The sequence below is a fragment of the Pristis pectinata genome, chromosome 10, assembly GCF_009764475.1.
Source record: "Pristis pectinata isolate sPriPec2 chromosome 10, sPriPec2.1.pri, whole genome shotgun sequence".
Classification (NCBI taxonomy): domain Eukaryota; kingdom Metazoa; phylum Chordata; class Chondrichthyes; order Rhinopristiformes; family Pristidae; genus Pristis; species Pristis pectinata.
In genome coordinates, this window is record NC_067414.1 from 72392401 (window position 1) to 72419594 (window position 27194).

The 27194-nt window shown below is 38.8% G+C and overlaps 1 protein-coding gene across 1 annotated transcript; it reads right to left on the minus strand.

Moving 5' to 3' along the window:
- Positions 1-217: 217 nt before the first annotated feature.
- Positions 218-27194, minus strand: e2f6 (E2F transcription factor 6). Its single transcript, XM_052024738.1, has 6 exons — positions 26951-27194; positions 23999-24203; positions 18122-18281; positions 13919-14032; positions 12092-12257; positions 218-2584 (listed from the first exon to the last, which is right to left on the minus strand). The coding sequence occupies exons 1-6, from the start codon at positions 26970-26972 to the stop codon at positions 2565-2567; spliced, it is 687 nt and encodes a 228-aa protein (XP_051880698.1). The 5' UTR covers positions 26973-27194; the 3' UTR covers positions 218-2564.

Sequence of the window (27194 nt, forward strand, 5' to 3'; positions counted from 1 at the left end):
GTGAAATGACCCATAATTTGGATATTCACGTCATCACCCCTCCCAAGGCTTTATATCAATCTTCCCCCCCCCCCTTAGAAAAATGGACATGCAGGTGCCTCAATCTTTCTACATAATGGAACTATCCTGATGCATCTGAAATGGATTTCATTCCCAGATATAGCTGTTATTTTCTCTTAAATCCCGAATAAAGTCACACCACACAAAAATTCCAGATACCAAGTTCATGATTTTATTATAGCGGAGAAATTTAAAAAACACACTAATCATATTCACATAGCACACAAGTGGACATCAAAAGGTATTAAATTATAACTGCTTCAGCTAACAGCAGATGGGTAACAACTTCAAATCCAAAAATGAACGCACTTAGGTAAATTAACCTGCAACTAGTTAAATTTAAGGAATAAGGTGTAAAACATTAGACAAAAATATATGTTGAGGTTTTATGTGGATCATTGTAACTTCACCTTCTGTAATCTGAGGAGCAATTCTGTCATTTATAATCACAACACAATTTAATATCTGCAAAAGACAACACAGTATAAATAAAAGATAGTGTTACAATGTAAAGGCTGCTGAGATAGAACCACAATGTTTATCCTTTCACAATTCATCTCATCAAGAAACAAATCACAATTCTCAATTAGCAATCGAGTAACACAATACTTTCATCAGTGAAGGAGAAAGTATTAATAAATTAGTGTGGAGAAGATTGAAATGATTTGTGTCATAATGATTATGTCATGATTTGCGGCACGGTAGCGTAGCGGTTAGTGCGACGCTATTACAGCGCCAGTGATCGGTGCTCGATTCCCGTCGCTGTCTGTAAGGAGTTTGTACATTCTCCCATGTCTGCGTGGGTTTCCACCGGGTGCTCCGGTTTCCTCCCACATTTCAAAGACGTATGGGTAGGTTAATTTGGGGTTTAAAATAGGCGGCACGGACTCGTTGGGCCGGAAGGCCCTGTTACCACGCTGTAACTAAAACTTTAAAAATTCTGTTTTCTCTATGGGTAAAAATCAAAAGCAAGGGTGGGGATCCTCCCATTCCTATGTCAAATGGGATAGAAAGTATAATACACATATTAAGATAATCTTATCTGATTCCCCCTTGTTACTCATGACAGCTTAAACATACAAAATCACATATTAGAAAAAAAATGTACAGATGTGACATAGTCTGATCAAACTATATTACACTGACGCTGGTTGTGGTGGTTAAATGAAAGTCCATTAGAAATGATTACTACACTTCAGACTTCAACCAGAAATGGCTGGAGTGAAGAAAAGGCAACATTTCACCAGTCAATGTAAAAGCATGCCATTGTCCCAAAACACGGCCTGGAAGTGGTCGTAGCCAATGCTGAATTACATAATGCTTGAACGTTGATCCTTAGTGTTTGAATAAAATGCGTGTAGAAACATGGTGGTTTAATGTAAGCACCAATTAACCTTCCAAGGAAAATTTATTTAGTAACAACATTCGAAGATGATGTTTTGGCAATGTTGGACAAATACAGGATAAATATTTCTGAGAAAAGCATTTCAATATCATTTTTTTTATATGGAGATACAAAGTTATTACAATAACTTTTAAGACTTCCATAGTAGGTGAAAGCTTTAATGTATTTTAATAAAAACTTTTAAAACTGTAATAGTGATTGAAAAAATTTCTTTTGCAGTAGAGTTATCACTGGTTTGTCGGTGTGTGGGGGTGGGATGAAAACAGATTTAATTTGGGGTTTAAAACAAACTAATCCTGGAATGAAGACAAAAGTGACAACAGATGCTGGAATTTGGAACAAAAAAAAATGCTGGAAGAATTCAGTAGGTGAAGCAGCATCTGTGGGGACAAAAAAAATGCAAGTTGACATTTTGAGATGAGACCCTATACGAGGACTGATGCAGGGTCTTGACTCGAGCTGAAATGCCTTCTTACACCTTTTATTTCCATACATGTTGCTTGACTCGCCAAGTTCTTCAAGCATTCTACTTTTAATCCTTGAATGAATGGGACGCAAATTTTACCGTGTAACAAACTGTCTGCAGTTAATAGATTATATGGGATAACACTTCCTGTATACAGTCGTGAAAAAATGTTTTTGAGGCATCAACTTTTAAATCAAATGTTCACCCTGAAGATGTTACAGCAAATAAAAACAATTTTACTATATACATTCACAGGTAATATTCTGCAAATTTATTGACATTTTCATGATGCATTTTCAACCATTAAAATATTTACAAAAGCTAATCTTAAATTGGCAATTCACGCTTTTCCAAAACTACACCTGAACTGATCTACCAAGTCACTGCCAAATGACACGATGATATTTTTCTTTGTGGAAAATCATTTGGTATTTCTTGGTAACATACAATCAGAGTGGATTGCAACTGCTTGTACATAATTTGTCAAGACATGCAGAGTGCATGGCCTCACAGGACACCATTCCTTTTCTTCTGGCTCTTCTGCAGGTAGTTGGATCAGTGATCAACAATGGAAAATGTTCTGGTCTTTAGTACAAGTTACTTGATAGTCCCAGTACTACATTACTATATACATCATTCTGGAAGTCTTTCCTCTGAAACAAAATAAAAAAAATTAAAACCTAAAAATAACCATGAAGATTCTATGTAGACACCTGTAATTTACATGATTTAATAATTTAGGGTTTTTGGGCATCAACCCTTTCTCAATTTTCCTATCCTTTACCACTTTAATATCAAGTGGTTGAATCAATGATCCTTCAGTACCTCACTCAAGGTAAGCTTTGCTTATTTGGCAGCACTTTGAGCAAGAAGATTGCATTCAAGCCCTACAGCCAGAACTACTACAGCATCTGAGTGCGAGATGGTCTTCCAGATGAGATCAAATATGCTAAAAGGCAATACCAGCCCAAACATTAAAAATATATTTACATAAACTATAAAATTGGCAGTGATATCACTAAGCTGCACAATTGTCTGTTGAGTTTTCAAATTATGTTCACTATATGAACAAGTGTCACTTGAGGCAGTGGTTTTCAACCTTTTTCATGCTGCGACCCCCCCCCCCACCCCCCCCAGAACATGTCCTTGTTAGATGATGGACCCCCAAAGCCCACAAAATCAAACAATCGATAATTCATGCATACAACACTTAAATTACTGCACATAGGCCCTATTGAAATAGTGACTATTTCAATCACTGATAATTACCAGCGGTGTCTTTCAGTGTTCAGTTCAATGTGAAGGTTGTGCCTGTTTTGCACTGCAGAGTTTGTCCAAACGTGGTGGTATGTGCGATAAACATACGCGTACGTCATCCTCAATATTCAGTCTTGACCTGTATTTGGTTTTCATGGCAGTGGCTGCAGAAAATGCTATTTCGCACAAGTGGTTGCAAATGGTAACAGAACATTGACGGCTTTGCCGGACAGCAGTGGATACTCCTGGGAACATGCTATCCAGAACGACAACAGTGACATTCGGTTGAACTGCAAGTGCAAAGTCCTGTCAGATGACAGTTCAGCCAATTCTTCTTGTTCACGTCTAGTTAAATCAGTAAGTATGCATTCAAACGGATTTCGAATCCAATCAAACATGCTCGTGTCATCATCGCCGAAATACTCATGGAAATAATGTGACAGCTGTTGAATATGGTTCAAAACGGTGCTCGCAATGGCCTCTGTCTTAGTCTCGTTCACTGTCAGAAAGTCAGCCAGCAACGGAAACATATCATAGGCGCTTTGCTCGCATCTTCCCTTCCAGATACGGGAGTTTTTTCTAGAAGGCATTGATTTTGTCATGCGTTTTCCAGAACATTTGAACCAGGTCCTTGCAATGATAGATTTAAGCTGTTCAAAATGTTGAAAATATCTGCAAGATAAGCTAATCTGGCAACCCACGTCTCATCTGTCAAGAACTGTGCCAATGATCCATTATGCTCATTTAGAAAAATGAGTTTATCTCGCAATTCATATACGTGCTGCACAACGTGGCCTTGTGACAGCCATCTGACTTCTGTATGCAGCAACAAATGCTTATGCTCGGCTTCCATTTCACGGCATATGTTTTCAAACAAACGATGAATGAGCGGCCTTGCTTTGATAAAGTTAACATTTTTAATGCATGTGGAAAACACATCTGCAAGATTTTCATCCATATCCTTTGTAGCCAAAGCCTCATGGTGAATCATGTAGTGGGTTTCTGCTACATGTGGAGCTACTTCTTTCACTCATGCGACTAGACCTGACTTCCGTCCCATCATTGTGGCAGCACCATCCATGCATACTCCAATACACTGTGTCCACACCAATGCCGATTGTGCAAAAAAAGTGTCAAGCACACGGAAAAGTTCTTCACTGGTTGTACACCCTGGAAGCAACTTGCAAAACAGTCTTCCAAAGCCTCTCCTTCCCAGCAATATCGAACATAAACCAACAACTGCGCAGCACTGGCAACATCAGTACTTTCATTGAGCTGAATCACAAATCTGACTTGCTGAAGACGAGCTATCAGCTGGCTCTGTATATCTTCTGCCATTTCGCCAATTCTTCTGCTTAATGTGTTATCAGACAGTGGAATGGCTTTCAGTTTTTGACTGGATTCTTTTTCTGGTACAACTTCACACATATCTACTGCTGCAGGCAGTATAAGCTCTTCTCCAATTGTGAGAGGCTTTCTGGAATGTGCTACTCCTAATGCTACCAAATATGATGCGCGAAGAGCCTTCTCATTTACAGCGGCGCAGGCTGTTATTTTGTCTTTCTGCTTGAGGTACAGCTCCTTTTGCTGCTCAAAATATTCTTTCGGCTTACTGACAATATCTGGATGCACTGTTGTTAAATGGCGCTTCAATTTCGCTGGTTTCATTGCATTGTTGGACGGTGCAAACACACAACACAGAGAGGTTGGTCCGCATTTGTCCCCACTGCGATGAAGCCATATGAAATGTATTCTGGATCGTACTTGCGTTGTTTTCTCTTTCGGTCACCCTTATCCCCTTCGTCATCAGAATCTTCTGGTTTCTGGTCAGCTTTTCTCTTCAGAAATTTCTCCATACTCAGCAATACACGCTGGACAGTTTAATTACTATTACTGATAAGCAAAATTATGAAAACTAATCTAAAATTTACACGCTTGTGCACTTTTTGTTTAACAGTGACGTCACTGCAGAGTAAATGCAAGGTAAGCAAGCAATATTATTAAGGCACACCAACGTCACTTAGTCTCGCTAACTCTACAGTGCACAACAGAATAGTAGTGAGTAGTGAACACTACTGATTACACAAATCAAATATTAAGCGGCAGCTTACCAGAAGGGAACACTAAGATTGTCGCCTATAACAGATAGAATAGATATGGCCGATTTTCTGAATAGTGGAAAACTGGAGCAAGCAAGTAAGCTACGTCTTTATAACAGGTCGCTTTTCAATTTTTTTCTTGGCTTGCTCGCGGATCCCCTGGCGACCCGCTGCGAACCCCTGGGGGTCAGCAGACCACAGGTTAAAAACCTCTGACGAGGAACTGATTATCTTCCCCTTTTTCAGGCTTTCTTGAGGCACTAGACAGGGCTGCCCTCTAAGTCCTTTACTATTTGATATTGCCTTGGAACCCTTGGCAATTGCCCTTCGTCACTCTTCCAACGTATTTGGCATTATTCGTGGAGATGGGATGCATAAGGTATCATTATATGCAGATGACCTGTTACTTTATATTTCTAATCCTGAGAAATCCATTCCTGCAATATTATCACTACTTACTCAGTTTAGTGGTTTTCCTGGCTATAAATTAAATCTTAATAAGAGTGAGCTTTTCCCATGAAATATGCAAGTTCCAATCTATAGGCAATCACCATTCAGATTAGTGACTGATTATTTTACTTATTTGGGAGTTAAAATTACAAAGAAATATAAGGACTTATTTAAAGTTAACTTTTTACCCTTAATTAATCATGTTAAACAATTGCTTACTAAATGGTCCCCATTGTCCCTATCATTGATTGGTCGAATCAATGCTGTTAAGATGACTATTTTACCTAAATTAGAAAGCTTCTGGGATGTTAGCATTCATTAGTCGTGGGATTGAGTTTAAGAGCCGTGAGGTAATGATGCAGCTCTACAAAACTCTGGTTAGACCATACTTAAGAGTACCGTGTCCAGTTCTGGTCGCCTCATTATAGGAAGGATGTGGAGGTGTTGGAGAGGGTGCAGAGGAGATTTACCAGGATGCTGGCTGGTTTAGAGAGTATGCATTATGAGGAGAGACTAAGGGAGATAGGGCTTCACTCTTTGGAGAGGAGGAGTATGAGAGGAGACACGATAAGAGGTGTACAAAATATTAAGAGGAATAGATTGAGTGGACAGCCAGCACCTCTTTCCCAGGGCACCAATGCTCAATACAAGAGGGCATGGCTTTAAAATAATGGGTGGGAAGTTCAAGGGAGATAGCAGAGGGAGGTTTTTTTACCCAGAGAGTGGTTGGGGCATGGAATGCACTGCCTGGGGCGGTGGTGGAGGCAGGTACATTGGTCAAATTCAAGAGATTACTAGATAAGCATATGGAGGAATTTAAAATAGAGGGATATGTGGGAAGGGGTTAGATAGTCTTAGGCGAGGTTTAAAGGTTGGCATAACATTGTGGGCCGAAGGGCCTGTATTGTGCTGTACTGTTCCATGATTCTACGGCATTGGTGATAATCTCCATCACTTCTGGCCGCAACTTACATGGACTGTCATTTATGCAGTCACCACCAGTTGTTTGGTAATTAACGCATCACTATTGAAAGAGTAATTGCAGTTCCAAGCTGAATAATCAACCTTTCTCAAATACTTCTGGGCCAGTCTTTACTGTAGTGTATTGTGATTTCCTACAATTGCAATGACTAATCAGACACAATGGGAGAAGACATTATTTGCAAACAGAAGAATTACTTCACCTGAAAAAGTTACAAGACAATAAACGTGAATTTATAATTGGCTAATTTCAAAATAGTGTAATGCATACTTCAGCAATCTGAAATCTGTCATCTTGGTTTGGCTTTGTTATATATTGGCCCTGGACTGTTGGAGTGGGAGAGTGAGGAAACCAAACATAATGTTCCTGGGATATGTTCTTGCAATGACTCTTTCAATAGTGATGGAATCAAGAGGCATTGAAGCATTGTGAACAGAAAGTATTGATTTGATAGCACAACAAATGTAAAGAGGAACATGTACTGACTGTATTGTATTTCCATATATTTTATGAATAAAATACATTTTTGAAATAAAAAAATCTTCAATCTTGTCTGCTCTGGGGGAGGTGAAACCCAGGCCAGACCTGTGCTGTACCCAGCAGGAAGATCTCTGACACTGTTGCACCGCTCAGGGATACTATTGCCAATGGGCGGGACAGAGTGGTCACTAGCCTGGTCAGCTTCGATCAGGAGATGGCCTTTGACAGGATATTGCACATATACATAGTGGACATGCTCTCCAAAATGGGCTTTGGGAAAGGAATCAGGAATTGGATTCAACTGCTCTATACAGACATCAGTCAAGCAGTCCAAATTAATGGGCAGGAAACAGAAAGCTTCCCCGTTAAATCTGGAGTCAGGCAAGGCTGCCCACTCCTGTCTTGTTTGTGAGTTGTATCGAGCTTTTTGCCAAATCCATCAGGAAGGACATGGCCATAGGAGGAGTGACAATGCCAAGCAGTGGGGGCACTCAAATCAAAGCCACTCTGTACATGAACAATGTCATCACCTTCTGCTTAGACCCATGGACTCACTGCAGATTGGTCAGCATCTGTTACCAGTTTGTTACCAGGGGCAGAGTCGATTGCAGCAAGAGTGAGGTCATGCTCTTTGGCAACTGGCCAGAACAGTCCTCTGTTCCCTTCACTGTCAGGTCTGATTATCTGAAGGTGCTGGGGATCTGGTTTGGAGGGACTAGCGAGCAAATGCTGTCAGCTGGCACATTCCAGGGTGCAGGAGTACGCGCTGAGGGACGCACTGAAGCCCAGTGCAGCTATCACAAAAGCTTTGTATGGAAGGACCGCAGTCTGGGGTCCTGCTGCCATTGGACACCGATGGGCTGCATCTTGTGCAACAACCTCTTAAAAGCTTCATGGGTGCGTCGTTTGAGGAAACAAGTGGCATTGTCCCATTGTAAGAGAAAAATGATGGCATAATGAATATAAAGAAAGACAAGTACCAATTGTTTTTACTGTATATATTATGAATAAAGTATATTTTTGAAGTTTAAAAAAATCTGAGAGTAGAATGGGAATGTCTGAGCTCGAGAGAGACTGAACGACACAAGGAACGGTGGTGGTGACTGAGGGAGAGTGAAGGCTTGATAACAGAAGGAAATAGAAGGAAATGGATGAAGACAGAGGGAAAGAAAACAAATGCTGGAATAGTGAGATGGAAAGGACCGCAGATGATAGCAATCTGAAATAAAACAAAAAAAGCTGGAAATAGCCAGCAAATTGACTCTTCTTTTCTCTCACAGACACTGCCCAATGTCACAGGTTGATGACCTTTCACCAGAATTGTCCAGAAAAGCTGCTCAAGAGGGCAGTAATATACTCAGTCCAAAGATGGGAGTTTGTTCCTTGAATTTATGCTGGGCGTTGTTGGAGAAGTGTACGAGGATAATGACAGAGAGATCAGAGTGCGGGTGAGATGGGGAATTAAAAGTGACTGGTAACTCAGGATTAGGCTTGCAGACTGTTCTGCAAAGCAGTTATCTGATGTGCACCAAATGCCCCAATTTATAGGCAATTACCATTTAGATTAGTGACTGATTATTTTACTTATTTGGGTGTTGAAATTACCAAGAAGCACAAGGACTTATTCAAAGTTAACTTTTTACCCTTAATTGATCATGTTAAACAATTGATAGCAATAATTTTTCTGATTATGAAAATACGTTTAGGGATATCTGATAAAATTAAGAATGAATGGGAAAGAGAAATTCAGATATTTTTACCTATGGAGACATGGAAGAAAATTCTCCAATTAGTTAATACCTCTTCAATGTGTGCTAGACACTCTTTGATACAGTTTAAGGTGGTTCATAGGACCCATATGTCCAAGGACAAGTTAGCCCGTTTTTAATCACCATATAAACCCTTTCCCTGACAGATATAGTTCGGAGGTGGCTTCCCTGACACATGTTCTGGTCCTGCCCTCTTTTGGAAAAATATTGGAAAGACATTTTTGATATTATTTCAGAGGTATTGAGTATCGAGTTACAACCTCATCCTATTACTGCAATTTTTGGGTTACCTATGATGGATCCCGGCCATTTATCTGCCTCAGCTTGTCGTATGATTGCATTTGTTACATCAATAGCCAGGAGATCCATTCTATTTAAATGCAAAGATCCTAAACCCCTTACTACATTCCAAACTATAACATGTTTAAGCTTAGAAAAAATTAGGAGTGGTACTATTGAGCCTTCAGTTAAATTTGAAGAAACTTGGAGCCCATTTATTCAGCATTTTCATATGATGTAAGCTGACCTTTTCCCAATCTTTTTCAATAACTTTCTATTTGAATATAGAGGAGCGGAGTTAATGACATAATAATGCTTTTGACCGACGAAATACGACAGCCCAATTTGTGTTTAGTTTTTGGTTAGTTTTTATTTACTACTACTACTTGGTTTGTTATTGTTCTTTTTTTTGGTTTTGTTTTTTTTCATATAAAAAAAATTTCTTTTTAAATCTTTTTCATGGTCAATTATCAAGAGATTGGGTGGTTTAGATTACGCATTTTACTCTGTGTCTGTATACGTTAACTGTTATTATTGTAACCCTGATCTTTGTATCATGTGTATAATTACTACTGTTAAGTTTATTAATTTGAAAATTAATAAAAAAAATTGGAAAAGGAGGAACTGATTATCAACTGTGAAAGCTGAGGGGGAGAAAACCATCAGCAGCCCTTCAAACTCCTAGTAATTGAAGATGCTCTTCCTGGAGTTTTCTTCACATAATTTCCCATCCCACAAAGCATCACCCAGCTAGTTATTCCAGCTTCAAATTTTTTTAAAAAAATATAACTAACATGTTACAAATAAAATAAAATTATTGTCCAATGCTTGGGTCTTCCTGCTATGTTTGATGAAACATCCAAGGGGCTATTTCTTGAAGGACAAAAGACAATCCTGGACAGTTAAGTTAATAACTTAGAATAATATGCAAAGTTCAAAGATGAAAAATATTTCTTCTTACTTCACTATCAAAATTGATTACTAACAGTTACTCACTTTTTAACCCAATAAATATTAACAAAATATTCTTCAAATTTTGTAATTGCTTTAAAAATTTGGAAGTATCCAAACAAAAAAATAAACAAGAGGAAAGTGGGAACCACATGATTCCCAACAGTCTTGTAAATTACAGGTAAAATTGAGAAACCAGTCACCACGTCAACTTTAATATTAAAATGTACAATAATTCTGGTGATGTTTTGATAAAACTATCCTAAAAATATAATACTCAAAACAGAGCTTAAACTTAAAAACTCAAAATAACAACCAAAGAATTACAAAATGGAAAGAATGACATTAGAACATCTACTTAATACAGAAAACAGAAGACTATATTATAAGCTCCTACAGGAAACAAAACAGGACAGGCATCAACAAGTAAAAATTATGACTGAAAAATCAGGTCATTAATCAAAGAAAGGCAGAGGTGGCCATTTGGCTGATCAAGCCCACCCCAGATTTTATATCAACATTCTAATTATTCCCCAACTCCTTCCCAATAATACCGCATTTTTCCCCCTTCATGTATTATCTAATTCCTTTCTGAAAGCTACAGTTGAACCTGCTTTCACCCTGTAGAACAATGCATTCCAGGATGCTAACTACTCACTGTGTAAAAGCAGTTTTCAATATTGCTTTTAGTTCTTCTGCCAATCACCTTTAATCAAACTGCTTGCTCACAAAGCTTCCACCAATGTTCCACAATAGGGTTATCCCTACTTACCTCTATGCTGGCAACCACTTTAGAACTTTTGGTTTTACATTATATTGCCACCATGTTACTTCTGCCAGAATGTATCTCTTTATACTTCCGTGTCTCCCCATTCTACCCACCTATGTCCTCTTTCACAGGGGCAGCAGCAAGAACTTAATGCAGCATACAGAGAGATACATGCTGGCATGAAGACCAGAGGGAGGCCTTTCACCATACTCCTTAATATTTAGCTTTAGGTTTTGTGATTAGCTGTAAACTTTGAAATTGTGCACCGTTAATCCAATGGTGTGAAGAAATACAGCGGTTTCAATACCGACTTTGGGAAATACCGCTGTATATATTTCTCCAGCCTGGTAAACAACATTCATCACCACTCTGTTCCAGTCCTTCAGCTAATTTTCCATGCGTATTGTCACAGTCCTTTTTTGCTCCATGGGCTCAATTTTGCTGAAAAACCCATTGCATGACCCTTTACCTCATCTCTTTTAAGTCCACATACACAGATAGCTTTGCTGTTACCTCAAAAAAGTTTCAATCATGTTAGCCAAGCACAAATCCATTCTGCCCTTCATTTATTAATTTACATAATACATCTAGAAATATGAAGAGTATTCAAGCTGTCAATCTCTTAAGCTAAGTGTCTGATAGTCAGATGGATTAAAAACTCTCACATCAATTTACATAATGTAAATAAAAATTATAATTAAAAATATTAAAATGCAAACAAATGACTAAAAAAGGTAAAACACTTTGCCCAAGGATTCAAGCGAATTGGGCAACTATTCACAGACTAGCAAACTCCAACACAAGGCTGGCTAGATGAAATGTGCATCCTGACCTTCTCTTCGCAAAGTCACTGCTGGGCTCAATAGCAAGTTTCATGACAAAGCGCACACAATCAGATATACCTACATCTGACTTTCAACACGTCTCAGATTTCTGCATCTGATTGTGTACTTGCAAAGTCCAGGACATGCTGAAGCCCCTGCAGCTGACACCCAACTGTTGGCTATTAGAATGAATTATGGTTTATTCAAGTTCTTAAACGATTTAGCACCTAAAATATTTTTCAGCAAGATTACTAAGAACAAAAATGTTTATTCAATCTTGTCACAAATAAGCAGCTTCACCTTTATCGGGTGGTAATGTCACTGCCTCATCTGTTGAAGAGATATTTTTATTCTTGCTGGATGTGTCATCTGTGCACTTTTTAGGAGGACAATGTTCTTCCTGCATCTCACACACAAAGACATCAATTGGTCCTTCAGTACTCTTTATATAAACTTGGATTGTTTCCTATACAAATGAGAAAGTTTTTGTTTTGAATTCTGAGAGAAAATAAAATGCAAATATCGTATAGAAATACAAAGATCAAGTCTGCTTGGCAATTTAGATGCAAACTGCACGGGCTTTTGAAAATGAAATTATAGTTCAATTTCAGCTCAATGTATTTGCATAGTCACAGCCTCAAATGCAAAATGTTTCATAATCCATCAAATCAGAATACAATTACTTATTCTTTTTTAAAAAAAATATCAGTAACTTAAAGGTGATGGTGCAATTTTAATAATAAATAAACAAACAATTTTAATGAGTGCCCAGACCACCAACAATGGTAACCAGATTTTAAAAAAATACTTTAAGTGACTTCACTTTTGAATTTCATTGGTGTATACCGGCTGCTTTCCAAGTCCATTAAACATTTTTCAACTTTACAAACTTTTAAAGTATGCCTTCTCGTCGTTATTTTGAACTGGTTGTAGGGGAGGGGATGGTTGCTATTTTGCATAATGCTACTTTGGGTCTCCAGTAACAACACTAATATAACCAAATTCCAATTTCAAAAGAGTAGCTGATATTAATCTTTGGACTTTTTAAATGAAATGCATGTTTGTGCGGGCCCAGAGGACAAAACTATCCACAAAGGATGAAACATTACTGCAATGCATTTGAATGCAAGAGTTAGTTATTGATTTCTACAGTCAGTTAAATGATATTTTGTTTAAATTCCCATGGCTGCTCTCTGGGTCACACATTTCCATACACTTGAAAAGTACATTAGTAGTCTTAACTATTTTAATGTTCTTCTGACTGACCTCCCATCTCACAAGTTTCTTTAAACTTGTAATCATCTAAAACTTTTCTACCCGCTTATTAATTCCCCCCAAGTCTCATTAACCAATTCTGTGCTTGCTGACCCTCACCGGACCATGTTGACATTGCCTCAGTTTTAAAATCGTCAGTGTTGTTTTCAACTCAGTCCCGCACAACCCTACTCACTACCTCAGTATAGCAACACTGTGACCACTTTGCACTACAATGGACTCTTTTTTTGTTCTAATTGTGTTTTTATGTATAACTTTGTATAAATTAAACATTGTTTTTCTTGTGAATGTTGCATATCTGATGCTGCTGTAAGTTTTTCATTGCACCTGTGCATACATGTACTTCTGCACATGACAATAAACTCAACTTTAACTTTGACACATCCTTCCATGGCCTCACCTGTAACCTCTGTCAGTAGTACATTTTTACAATCTCTGCACTCTTCTAATTCAAGCTTCCTGATAGTTGATTAAAATCAGAGGTCTGAACCCTAAGCTCTGGAATTCTTTTCTTAAACTTCTCTTCCTTTTCCTTCTTACTCCAAGAAGCTCCTTAAAACTTACTAGTTTGACTCAACTTTTGGTCATCTGATCTGATCTCTTCTTCCCAGGCTAAACAGACAAACTGTATTGATATTGCTTCTGTTGAATGCTTTGGGGGTATTTTGCCATGTTAAAGGCATAATTCAAATCTAAATTGTTGTCTGCTCCCAACACTAGCTGACAAGTTACACAAAGGGAGGCAGAAATACTCCATTTCAAAAATGCTAAATCAACATTAATTACAACTGTATTCAGATAACTCCAAACCTACAGATGTGGTGGAAACTGAAAATGTCAAAATCATCTTACCTCTTTAGGAATGGGTACTTCCAGCTTGGTTTCTTGGGGAGCTTTGATTGCGATTACAATCTGTTCTTTGAAGGCTTGAAGGCTGTGTATGTCCTTGTAAGTTACATACGCTAGTGTATTTCTTTGTTAAGATTAAACCTAATTACAATTTATGGAAAACAGAAATCTTCAACGATACTCTATTTTTTTCTGATTAGTACACGAATGTACATTTGTAAAACTTCCAAAATTTCAGGTGAATAATATTAATCAGACCAGATAATCTGATAATCTGCAGTCCAATTGTTGTTTGGAAATCCCGATGGTTCAGCAACAGGCTCGCTAGGTGCAGGTTCCTGCACCCCCTTTAATACACTGTGGCCCCAGATTCCTGTGCTTCTTAACAGAGTTCGCTGGTTTTGTCACCAGTTTGTTCCATGGATACAGTTACTGAACTATTTCAGGAGTGAGCTGTAACATTTAGGACTTAAAAACATGACTAATGAGTAGAAAAGATCTTACTAACATGTTCCTTATTTACAAATTCCCTCATGGACTCACTCCACCCAGTTCAGATCCTCCATTCATCCAAGGAAGGACAACTCTGCAGCAACATCAGCACAGACTTTCAGTCAAAGCCATTACCCCTTGTGCAGCCATTGAATAAAGCAATGCAGGGATGTAAAGCATCATGCCAATTCAGCATTTAGGAATTCCTTTGGCATAGCCCTCCAACCTTGCTTCAACTCTCTTCACTGTGAAAAGGCCTCATCAAAATCTACCCATCCAAACTTGATTTTAATTGCCCCTTCTAACCATTCTCCAAATTCCAACTCAACATCTCAAAATATAGGTTGTGTATTTGCGGCAGAGAAGGCAAAAATGGAATTGCGTAGAAATCAAAAGTATAATAATTGTCAGCATGCATTTCAAAAGGGAAAATTTTGGTTGCTAACTGTATTGAGTGCAGGGAGTTGACAATGGAAATACGGGAGATGCAATTTATCTAGATTTTCATAAGAACTTTGACAATAGACCAATAAAAGTCAGAAAATTCAAATTCAAGGTAAAGCAGCTAAATAAAGAGCATAGGGTAGCTATTTACAGTACAAAGTGGAGGATAGTAGTGGTCATCTGCAAGTTTAACAAACTTTGGAATCAAACAATTTTCAAGTCTGTAGCTGATTCTAAATATGGGAGGGAGATAGTTAATACTGAAGACGAATGCAACAAATTACAGGCCATTAATGACCTTGCAGAATGGGCAAATAATTGCAAAATGCTTGACACAAATAAATGAGAGGTGGAGTGGTTTAGCAGGGAAATAGGGAAGTCCTTTTGGAAGGTGCAAGTGTGGGGAAACAAAGGGATCTGGAGTACAACTATGCCAATCTCTAAAAGTTGGCAACATGTTAGCAGGGCCATATAAAACACAAATTAATCTCTACAGTTTATTACTAGGAGAGAGAAAATTTTTAAAATGTAGGCAAGCTATCTGAAAAAAAATTCAGAAAGTGTTGGAAATACCCACTCCCCTCCTCACAGTGCTTTCCATGAAACCATAGGAAATGCAAGACCTGTCCTTTTACCCCGTCTAACTGATCTGCAGGGACCCAAACAATCCTTCCAATTGATTGCCTTGTACTTACCTTAATTTAGTATTTAGTTCTCATGATGGGGCCTGTTCCACAGTGTGGGAAATCAAATGCTGACTGGGTGATGCCTTGCAGAATACCTGTTTCCTGTTGCTTATTACTATAATTCTCATCCCACTCCCCTTCTAATTTCTATTGTTAGCCAGCTATGCTATTCAAATGAAGCTCAAAATAAGCTTGAGGAATGTGCACTTCACCTCCCCACTTGGCACATTAGTTTCAGGACTTGAACTGAATTCAGCAATTTTAGATAACCTGTCATTCCAGTATTGTGCCTCACATTTCTGGCACTAATTTTTCTCTCCCCTCTTTTAATACTTCAGTTTTTAATTGTCTCACCATATTTACACCTCTTCCAGACATTCCTTTAATACCTTTTAGATGGCATCAATACCCGTGTCATTCAATCTCTCATGGTTTTTACACCATCACAGACTCTCTCTTCTGTTCTCTCTGCCTCTCACTCCTTTCTCTGAACTTAGATCATATTTCTAACTTTTCTTGATTCCAATAAAAGATCAGCTTGAAATGTTAAGTCTATATCTCTCTCCACAAATACTCCCTGACCTGTCTAGTATGTTCAGTATTGGTCTTTATTTCATATCCCCAGCAAATGCAGTCTTTTGCATTTGGACATTGTGCTGAACCTTGTTAGACCACACAATAATGCATTCAGTTCTGGGTACCAATTATGAAATGAATTTAATGGCACCGGAAAGCTTGTAGAGAAGATTTGCAAGAATGATACCAACAATATACATAGCAGAAAAGGAGTGTTGGATTAGGGTCCAGATTGTTGTTTTTCTTGTTTTTTGTAGTTTAAGCTTTCTTTAGGCTTGCTTATATGTTTGTATAATCACCTGTTTGTCTGTAAACCTTTAGTAACTTCTAGTATATTTGACTCTACACTTCTGTAGTTTCTTTGTCTTAAAACTGAAGTGTGTCTCAGACAGTACCTTTCACATGTTCCCTTATCTAACCAGTTTAGACCAGTTTTGCAATATAAAGGGAGAGCATGCAGCCAAGTTCTTCTGTTACTTCGTTTTACTTGCTATGCTTGCTGGTACAGACTGACCTTGTCTGACCTATACTTTGATGAACATCTAATAAAACAGCTGTAACTGAGATTTGCACTTCATTCTTGACTTTTGAAGAATCTTCTGGACATCATCATCTCCAGCTCTAACAGGATGCCTCCATTTTCTAGAGAAAAGGCAGCTACAGGGTGACCTAATAAACTCATTTACAACTATGAAAACTTTAGACAGAATGGATACAGAGTTCCCACTTGATACCAACAGATTTACATGTAGAGAACCAGATGGAGGTTTGAGGAGAAACATAAATGCCAGCATGGGGTGGTTGGGCCAAATGGCCTTATTTTGTGCTGTGCACCCATGGACATCAAATATCCCTTAATAACACTTGTGTAGAAATGAAATATCGTCAGCCTGAAATACTTCCAATGAAGCTTCATTTACTGCACTCAATTTCCCTTCACTCTAACATTACAAGCATTTCAAGCCTATCAACATGATGGTTTCCATATCCCAAACGTTCATTGCTGTGACATTTACTTTCAATACAATCATTTGAGAAACTTTGATCACATAAACATCAGCAGGGATATTAAACCAAATCCTGTGGTGCACATCTAACCACCTAACCAGCAATTAACTCAGTGCCTCTCTGACATGTATTACAATACTGCTTCCCTGAATAATACTTTAAATCTATTAAGGCAATTGTATTATCTACTTCACACAGTCTTTAAACAGTATGTCAGACATCGTGACTAGGGCAGGACAAGATCTACTAACAGTCAATCTAGAAACACCACTACTATTGCAATCCTGATTCGCCCCATCCATCTGCATCTCCAAAAGGCTATAATACAAGTTCCAAAAGCCACACAAGTAGCTGTATCAGTTTTTTTCTACTGGTGGGACTAGGGGTAAACACTGGCTCCCTGAACCTCTCTCTTGTACCACAAAGACCAACTACAAATATAGTGATTGCTAATGTGAACAGGATTATTAGTTATACACACAAAGCTTTTAAAAAAAAATGAAATTCACCCATCAATATGACAATTTCTTCCTCACCCAATTCTTTCCAGATATTCTGCAACCTAAATCAAGGACAAATCAAGTTCTGGTCTCACACTATTATTGTAGTCATTTTCTCATCATGTTATCAGACATTCAGGATATGCTTTCTTCTGCTCAGTTGTCTTGGTGAATCCACAGCAATTACTGGAATGAACCAGGTGCTTCCATAAGATTCTCCTCTGCACAGATTGACAGAGACTCTAAACCAACAGCAAAACAACCGCTGTTTAAAAAAAGTCAATCACACCTTCTGCTAACATCTTTGGTATTGCACAGGATTTAAAGTGAAGGCTCACATCTTACAGTATGGCAAAGACCACAGTTAAACTGGCAGGATCATTTTCCTCATTTGCAATCTCACAAAAGATTCTGTAGTAAAGCACTGTTCAAAAAAGATCAAAAGTTTTTAAAATTAAAAGCAGACATATATCTGTAACTTCCATAATAACAAAAAGATATCTTGCATTTTCTTTGTCTTCTGTTAACTTGTATAACTGATGAGCACAGTCTTTGATTAATTCATCTAAAGAATCCTCTACTGTCGTTAGGTCTGCAAGTTCTTTTTTCAGTTTTCGAGACTGAGCATCATATCCCAGTCTTTCTTGTGGATTTTTGCCTCTAAAAGAAAATTAGAAACAAGTTGTAATCCACCACAGTTTGCCTCTTTTGTTTAAAAAAGAAAGCAATTAGTATAAAAGGTTGCATACAACTTATTTATTTGTGTTGCCATAATTTTTATTTCTGGATTTTCCCAACAGGAAAACTAATCACAGGCCATAAAGAGTTATGCGCCTTCCAAAGCCATGAAACACAGTTAACAAATTCTTTGTCTGAACATGGGCAGAAGAGTGTGATAACCAAGGAAGTGGATAGCATTAAAAAAAAGATGCATTTATTTCCAAGGTTACTCAAACATCTTAAAGATGTGACAGATAAACACAAATGAATGGATCTTGCAGAATATACAAAATGAAATCACAGAAAAATATACTCATAATAATTCAAACTGTAGAATGAAAATTGTTACTTAAGTGAATCAATTATTTTACATAGAGATTAATTACCATTCAAGGTAAATTACTTAGTCCATTAACGCTCTGGAGCAAGACGGTGCCTACTTGGGAGTACAAAAAAAAGTACTAACATTTCATTAAACACCCACTAGGTAATACCATTTTTGCAAACCCATCTAGAACTAAACTCGTGGCCTCATATTTTTTATTTAAATAAAGCATCTCTGCCATGTTAGTAACTGAATTTGTTCAGACAGTAAGCCAAGTTTCTTGATTTTAAAAAAATTAAGTCAATTGCATTGGTTCTCAAAATGATACAACTCAAACCTACATTCAGTTAGCAAAAACATGAACCCTTTTTGATATTGCTTGCATTTGTTACTAGGATGCCAGAAGCATTAAATTCACGAATCGTTAAAAGAAAAATAATATTTCAGAATTGCAAACAATGAGTTGAGGTGGAGTAAAACCAAAAGCTGGGCAAATTTTGTGCTCACTTGGCTAAGAAACCAAATAATGTAACCTTGGGATCAGATTACATTTCTGCAGTCCAGTTACATCCAGTCATGAACTGTGGAGGCCAGTTAAACAAATAAATCCTACATCATACCCAATTTTAGTAACAAAACATAGCACCTGAGTGCAAAAGACAAAGCTGAACTGTTCAGAAACATCTTCAGCTGATTGTGTTTAGTGCAAGATTCATCTCGAGATACCACCTCAATCTCCATTAAAGAAGCCATTTATCAGCCTATTGGGCTCACTTACTGCAATATTAAGACATTACAATATGGATATGGCAAACCCTTTGGGCCTTGAAAATATCCTGATTATAGTTCTAAGATGTACTTCAGAGCTCGCTGTTCTGTTCAGCTTCAACAGTGATATACAACTGACAAAGTGGAAAAGATTTCTGGAACAATAGAACAGTCATCTGGAAGGCAATTTAACTACTCTGAGCAAAAGCTTGGTCACTAATGCTTACTTGAGGAGGTCCTGAAGGAAGATTACAAGGAGCTAGGAAGAAGGTTGAGAAGCAGGACCTCCAGGGTAGTAATCTCAGGATTACTACCTGTGCCACGTGCTAACGGAAGTAAGAATAGAAAGATCTGGCAGATGAATGTGTGGCTGAGTGACTGGTGCAGGGGGCAAGGCTTCAAATTCTTGGATCATTGGGACCTATTTTGGGAGAGGTATGACCTATTCACAAAGGATGGGTTACACCTGAATTCCAAGAGGTCCAATATCCTGGCGGGAATGTTTAATATAGCCGGGGAGAAGGAAACCAGGATGTTAGGATAGAGGAAGAGGTACATAGGAACAAGTCCAAGACAGTGTGCAGTGAAGATGGAAAGAAGGACAGGCAGGTGAAAAGACAGGATAATTTGCTGAACAATAGAAATACAGCAAAATTGGCAGCAGATACTGGGTCTAAATGTACTATATTTAAACGCGCAGCATTAGAAATAAGGTGGATGACCTAGTGGCACAGCTACAGATTAAATAATATGACATTGCTGCAATCACCGAGTCATGGCTTATGGAAGGCTGTGAGTGGGAACTAAATGTCCAGGGGTACACAGTGTATAGGAAAGTTAGGCAGGTAGGCAGAGGGGGTGGTGTGGCCCTGATGCTTAGTAATGATATAAAATCAATAAAGAGAAGGGACATAGGGTCAGAAGAAGTGGAATCCTTATGGCTGGAGCTAAGAAATGGCAAGGGTAAAAGGACAATAATAGCAGTGATATATAGGCCCCCTAACAGCAGCTGGGATGTGGACTATAAGTTACAGCTAGAAATAGGAAAAGCATGTCAGAGAGACAACGTTAAGATAATTATGGGGGATTTTAACATGAAGGTGGATTGGGAAAGCCAGGAAGGCAGTGGATCTCAGGACAGCGAGTTTGTGGAGCGTCTACGGGATGGGTTTTTGGAGCAACTTGTTGATAAGCCCACCAGGGGCTCAGCTGTTTTGGATTGGGTGCTGTGTAACGAACCAGAGGTGATTAGGGAACTAAAGGTAAAGGAACCATTAGGAACTAGCGATCACAATATGATTGAGTTCAATTTCAAATTTGAAAAGGAGAAGCTGATATCAGATGTGTCAATATTTCAGTGGAACAAAGGAAATTACAGTGGCACGAGAGAGGAACTGGCCCAAATTGATTGGAAAAGTAAGCTAGTTGGAGGGATGGCAGAGCAGAAACGGATGGAATTTCTACAAGAAATAAGGAAAATGCAGGATAGATATATTCCAAGAAAAAAGGTTATGAATGGAAAAATGGCACAAATGTGGATAACGAGAGAGGTGAAGGCTAAAATAAAAACAAAAGGGAGGGCATACAAGGAAGCAAAAATTAGTGGGAAAACAGAAGACTGGGAAACTTTTAAAAACTTACAGAAAGAAACTAAGAAGGTCATTAGGAAAGAAAAGATGAATTATAAAAGGAAGTTGGCAGATAACATTCAAAAAGATACCAAGAGTTTTTTTTAAAATATATGAAGAGTAAAAGAGAGACATGGGTTGATATAGGACCAATTGAAAATTGTGCAGGAGAGATTATAATGGATATCAGAGAGATGGCAGAGGAACTAAATGAGTATTTTGCATTGGTCTTCGCTGTGGAGGACATCAGCAATATACCGGATAGTCAGGGGTCTCAGGGGATAGAACTGAATTCAGTTAAGATTACTAGAGAGGAGGTGCTGGGAAGCTAAGTGGACTAAAGACAGATAGCTCTCCCGGACTGGATGAGGTGCACCCCCAGGTTCTGAAGGAGGTGGCTTCAGAGATTGCGGAGGCATTGGTGATAATTTTCCAGGAATCAATAGACTCCGGCATGGTTCCGGAGGACTGCAAGGTCGCAAATGTAGTTCCGCTGTATAAGAAGGGTGGGGGGCAGCATAAAGGAAATTACAGATCTATTAGTCTGACATCAGTGGTGGGAAAGTTATTGGAATCGATCCTCAAGGATGAGGTTATGGAATACCTAGAGGTGCAAGGCAAGATAGGCCCAAGCCAGCATGGTTTCGTGAAGGGAAGATCCTGCCTGACCAACCTATTGGTGTTTTTATTTTGAGGAAAACTTAGGTAGGGTGGATAAGGGAGAGGCTGTGGATGTTGTGTATTTAGACATTCAAAAGGCCTTCAACAAGTTGCCGCACAAAAGGCTGATTAATAAGATGAGAGCTCATGGAATTACAGGTAGGATATTGGAATGGGTGGAGCATTGGCTGGTAGGCAGAAAGCAAAGGGTGGGAATAAAGGGATCCTGTTCTGGTTGGCTACCGGTTGCTAGTGGTGTTCCGCAGGGGTCAGTGTTGGGGCCACTTCTTTGTACATTAATGATTTGGATTATGGAGTAAATGGTTTTGTGGCTAAGTTTGCAGTCGACACCAAGATAGGTGGAGGAGTAGGGAGTATTGAAGAAATAAGAAGGTTGCAGAAAGACTTAGATAGTTTAGGAGAATGAATCTCATCTGCCATTTTTTGCCCAATGTTGAGAAATGTGCCGTTGTACACTTTGGAAGAAGGAATAAATGGGCAGATTATTATACCGATGGGGAGAAAATTCAAAGTACAGAAGTAGAAAGGGACTTGGGGGTACTCGTGCAGGATACCCTAAAGGTTAACCACCAGGTCGGATCGGCAGTAAAGAAAGAGAATGCTATGTTAGCATTCATTTCGAGAGGTATAAAGTATAAAAGTAAGGAAGTGTTGATGAGGCTCTATGGGGCACTGGTGAGGCCTCATTTGGAGTACTGTGCGCAGTTCTGGGCCCCTTATCTTAGGAAGGATGTACTGATGTTGGAGCGAGTTCAGAAAAGATTTACGAGGATGATTCCCAGAATGAAAGGGCTTACTTATGATGAGCGTTTGTTGGCTCTTAGACTGTATTCATTGGAGTACAGAAGAATGAAAGGGGACCTTATAGAAACATTTAGGATGTGTAAAGGACTGGACAGAGTAGATGTGGTTAAGCTGTTTCCCCTGGTGGGTGAGTCCAGGACTAGAGGGCACAATCTTAGAATGAGAGGGTACCAGTTTAAAACAGAAATGAGCAGAAATTTCTTTAGCCAGAGGGTAGTGATATTATGGAATTCTTTTCCACGTACAGCTGTGGAAGCCTAATCATTGGGAGCATTTAAGGAGGAGATTGATAGGTATCTATTTAGTCAAGGTATCAAGGGATATGGGGATCAGGCCGGAAATTGGGGCTAGATAGGAATAGTATCAGTTTAGCTCATGGAGCAGACTCGATGGGCCGAATGGCCTACTTCTGCTCCTTTGTCTTGTGATCTTGAGAGTTTGGGTCCTATGACAGCTCAGCCCAAGACCTCATTATAGCCTTTGTCAAAAGGTGACTAAAGAGCAAGCCTTATTAACACTGTAGTAAATAACTGGGGGAAAATGTGCTATTCATTGTTCAATAACACAAGATGATTATGACTGCTCAAGATCTCACACACAGGACATCACTGTAGGAACTCCTCAGGACAACCATCTTAGCTACTTTGTTAATGACCTTTTCCACATGATAACAAATGTGAACTTTGCTGATGGGAACACAATGTTTGTTTCTATTTGCAACATGAGATAATGACGTCTGCTTGCAGTAACATCTACGCAATATTAAACCTTGACAGGAAGCAGTAAGTAACATTTGTGAAATGCAATAACCATTCCTATAACTGGAATTCCCTTCCCTTCATCTCAGTTCTAAGAAAACACTTTTAAACATTTTTACAGGAATGAAGGTTAAGATAGAATCTGATATAAACATTTTAAAAAGACAGAATTTTAAAATATTCGAAGAATGACAATATACATAACATTAGTTGCTTTTAGGGCCAGAGAAATTGTTAAACAATAATTATGGCTTAGTATTCCAATTAAAAATACTTATTCAATATAATTTTTTTTAGTTAAATTTGTTCCGAATTAAAGTTCTCTTCAGATCACTGATTATACCATTGAAGACTGCAATCATGCTGTGATTGATGCAATGAATCACTGACAGCAAGTACTGAATTTCTGCTTTTAGCTGCATAAGTATGCACTCTAAGAGATGCTGTCAGTTTCATGGTCTAATGATGCCAACTGCACATAATTTTGCTATCATTATAAATATAGAATCTGAGCCAATATATTCATTTCAAAGTAAAACAAACATCAATTTCCAGCCAAGTCTAGTTCCAGAAACAAAAATCAGGGATTGCCTTAGAGCCCATTTTCTCAATGGAGAGGAACTGAAAAAGAGGCAGATTTGCTGAATAGTTGAACTTTATATAAAGAATAGTCTATTATGAAAAGTAACTTACATCCATTCAATTAAGTTTTTGGATTTTTTTCTCACAAGGTGAATGCCAGCCAGTACATTGGTGATATCATAAACCCTTCTCTTTCGTACTCCAAGCATCCTTGCCACATCGTTAATGTCAAGAACTCCATCAGAAGTCTTCCTTACAAGTTCCATAAATTGCTGAGTTAGACGTACTAACGACACATCAAAACGTGGCTTTCTTACTGTTACCAAAAGAAGAAACTAACATTCAGATTTTTTTTTTGAAAAGGAGAGTGAGAGAGATACAGCATGGAAACAGTTTTTGAAATTAAAGTACTAGAAATAGTACTGAAATAAAATTTAATGAAAATGAAACAGGCTTTACTGCATTCTTAAGAAATCAAAAAGAGTAATGTCTGATGTCCAGTACTGGATAGGCAGAAACTTCCTGAAACTGACTACTGGGAAGACCAAAGCCATCATCCTTAGTGCCTGCCATAATCTATGCTCCTTGTCACCAACTCCATCAGGCAATTGTCTGAAACACTTCCGTAATCTTTGAAGCAAATATCCATGTATCACTGATGACTTCCACATCTATAATTTTATTATACACCTCATGCTGAAAGCTCTTCTCCATGCTTGCGTTAATTTTAAACTTGACTGTTCTAATGTTTTCCTGGCCCCCTCATTGTACTCTCCAAAAACATGAACCTAGCCAAAACACTGCTGTCCATGTCCCAACCTGTATCAAGTCCCATTCATTCAGGACCCCTCTGCATGTGAACCCAAGCTGGCTCCTGTTAAGCAACATGATAATTTCAGTTAGTTACTTAGTAGACTCACCAATCCATCACTCAGTACTCTGCTCCAGCGTATTCTGCAAATTCTCTGCCTACCCATAATTTCACTGCTCCCTTGCTGATTGCCATGCCTTCAACTGCCAATATGCTAAGTGCTGAAATTCCTCATCCCAGTTCCAGCAATCTTTGTCTCTCTAACTTTTCTCCTTTACTCTTTAGAACTTTTCTTTGACAGAGCTTTAGGTCACCTGCTCTAATTTTCTTCATGTGGATCTGCATCAAATTTTGTTCAATAACACTCCTGTGAAGCTCTCTGGGATATTTTCATGGAACTATTAAGCACAAAAGACAACCATTTTGCCCTTTGAGTCTATGTCTACTCCTAGTAACACTTCTGTTGTGTTAAATAGAAAATAACAACATTGATAGTTCCTATGGTAAGGGATATTCATTCCAAAAAAAGACACTATAAGAAATAAACTAGTATTTTGGAATTAAGTTGTTAAATTGAAAGTTTTGTTTTAATAATATCATTATACAGTTTATACAATTTGGTCATAAGGAGGTAATTTTGGTGCAGAGTTATAGGAGAAAATTCCAGAGTTTCAGGCTAAGCACATATGCCTCCCAAGATGAAGCTATTAAAATCAGGGTAGAAAAGACACCAAAACTTGAGACCAGGGATTTTAGGAGGCTATGGGGTCATAGTGGAATTTAAAAGGATAAAAACTTCAGAATTATGCCACAATTAATCGGGGTCCCATATGGGTTGATAAACATAAGGACGACAGGTGAAAGGACTTGAGAATAGTTTGGATAAGTTACAAAAAAGATTAGCCAAGGTGATATGGGGCCAGATGCAAAAGCTATCATTCCATGCAGAACTACCAGCATTTCTCAAGAAAATCTGGGCTAATGACTTTGGGACCAGTAACTGCACTGAAAGGAACCCAGTTTGGAACTTTACAATGGAAAATAACTAATGGGGAAAAAAAAATCACAAAATGCTGTAAACACGTCAGGCATTCACACATGCATCTGGGGCTGCTGAAGCCAACAGTCTAAGTTGCAAACTGTCCAAAATGCAAAGTGTTTAATTAAATCAATTGATTCAAAAAATTGTAAATTGTTTAATGCTAACCTTGGTCCCTCACAACTGTTGCTCTCTAGGTTTGTGCATGTTTTTTCAGATGCATTGCTGCAACTACACTCCACTGCTATATACCATGGAATGTTGCAGTGGTCAGGAGAATGTTGAAGAGCAGGTGTAATTCAGATGTACATAAGTGGAAATTCTGAACTTACAGTACTTAAGTAGAGAAACACCAGTAGTTTCACATAGAACTCTTGATACTTCCCTGCAAAATCCAAGGCAAGAGTTCTATGTGAAACTCACTGTAAGATTGGTATGCAAGACAAGTTTTTCACTGTACCTCAGTACAAGTGACAATAATAAACCAATACCAACAGACTCCCTGGGTGACAAAACTCAAAGATTCAAACAAAACCAATACCCAAACATGCTAGACCATACATTGAATACACCTCTACAATTCAGTTTCCTTCCCAATTCACAAACCTATTTATTTTCCTTTGTTATTCAAATCATTGACAAGTTACTGTTGGCAGACTGCTGCTAATGTTTTCCAGTTCTCACAAAAGAAAATTGATATGAAATGTTATATGAAAACGGAAAATGCTGGAGATACTCAGCACGTGTGGAGAAAGAAACAAAGTTAATATTTCAGGTCAATGACCCTTTATTTCTCTTTAGAGATGCTGCCTGACCCTTTGAGTTTCTCCAGCATTCCCCACCACCCCTATATGAAACGTTAACTTTGCTTTTTTTTAAACTGATCATTCCAATTTCCGAGTTCAAGCATTTTGACTTTTGGTGCTCTGGGCCGGAAATTAATTTCACGGTGGAGTAAACAATGTGCAGCGAACGTAAGCTTCCCAGGAGTGTTGCAGACAAGTGCACATGGGAAATGCCAACAGGATCAAAGGAACAGGTTTGGGCAATTGTGCCAGGTTAAAACTAACCAGCACCCTGGGGAAACCGTGCCGCCGGGGCCTAAGCTAGGACTAGCAGACACCCTCCCTGCACAGGCTTCACACACGTAAATACTCCCAACCCCAAGCAGCAACAAGCGAGGGAGGACCCAGCGCTCAGTTCCAAGACTCACTGTGGCCGGGCGTCGCCATCATCTGCCCGAAATCTCCTTCCCCGGGGACCTTCCTCCCCTCTCTCCGGCCGGTGACAACTCCTCAGGCGCCGGAAACCGAGAGGACCGAACCAACCTCGGTTCAGTGATCACCCAGGACCCTTGCCCACCTGGAAGCCGGGGCCCCGGCTCCGCCGCCCACCAGTCACCGGGCGGCTGCTTCGACAACAATCCCGTCTCTCCTCCTCCGCCGCTAACGACGAAA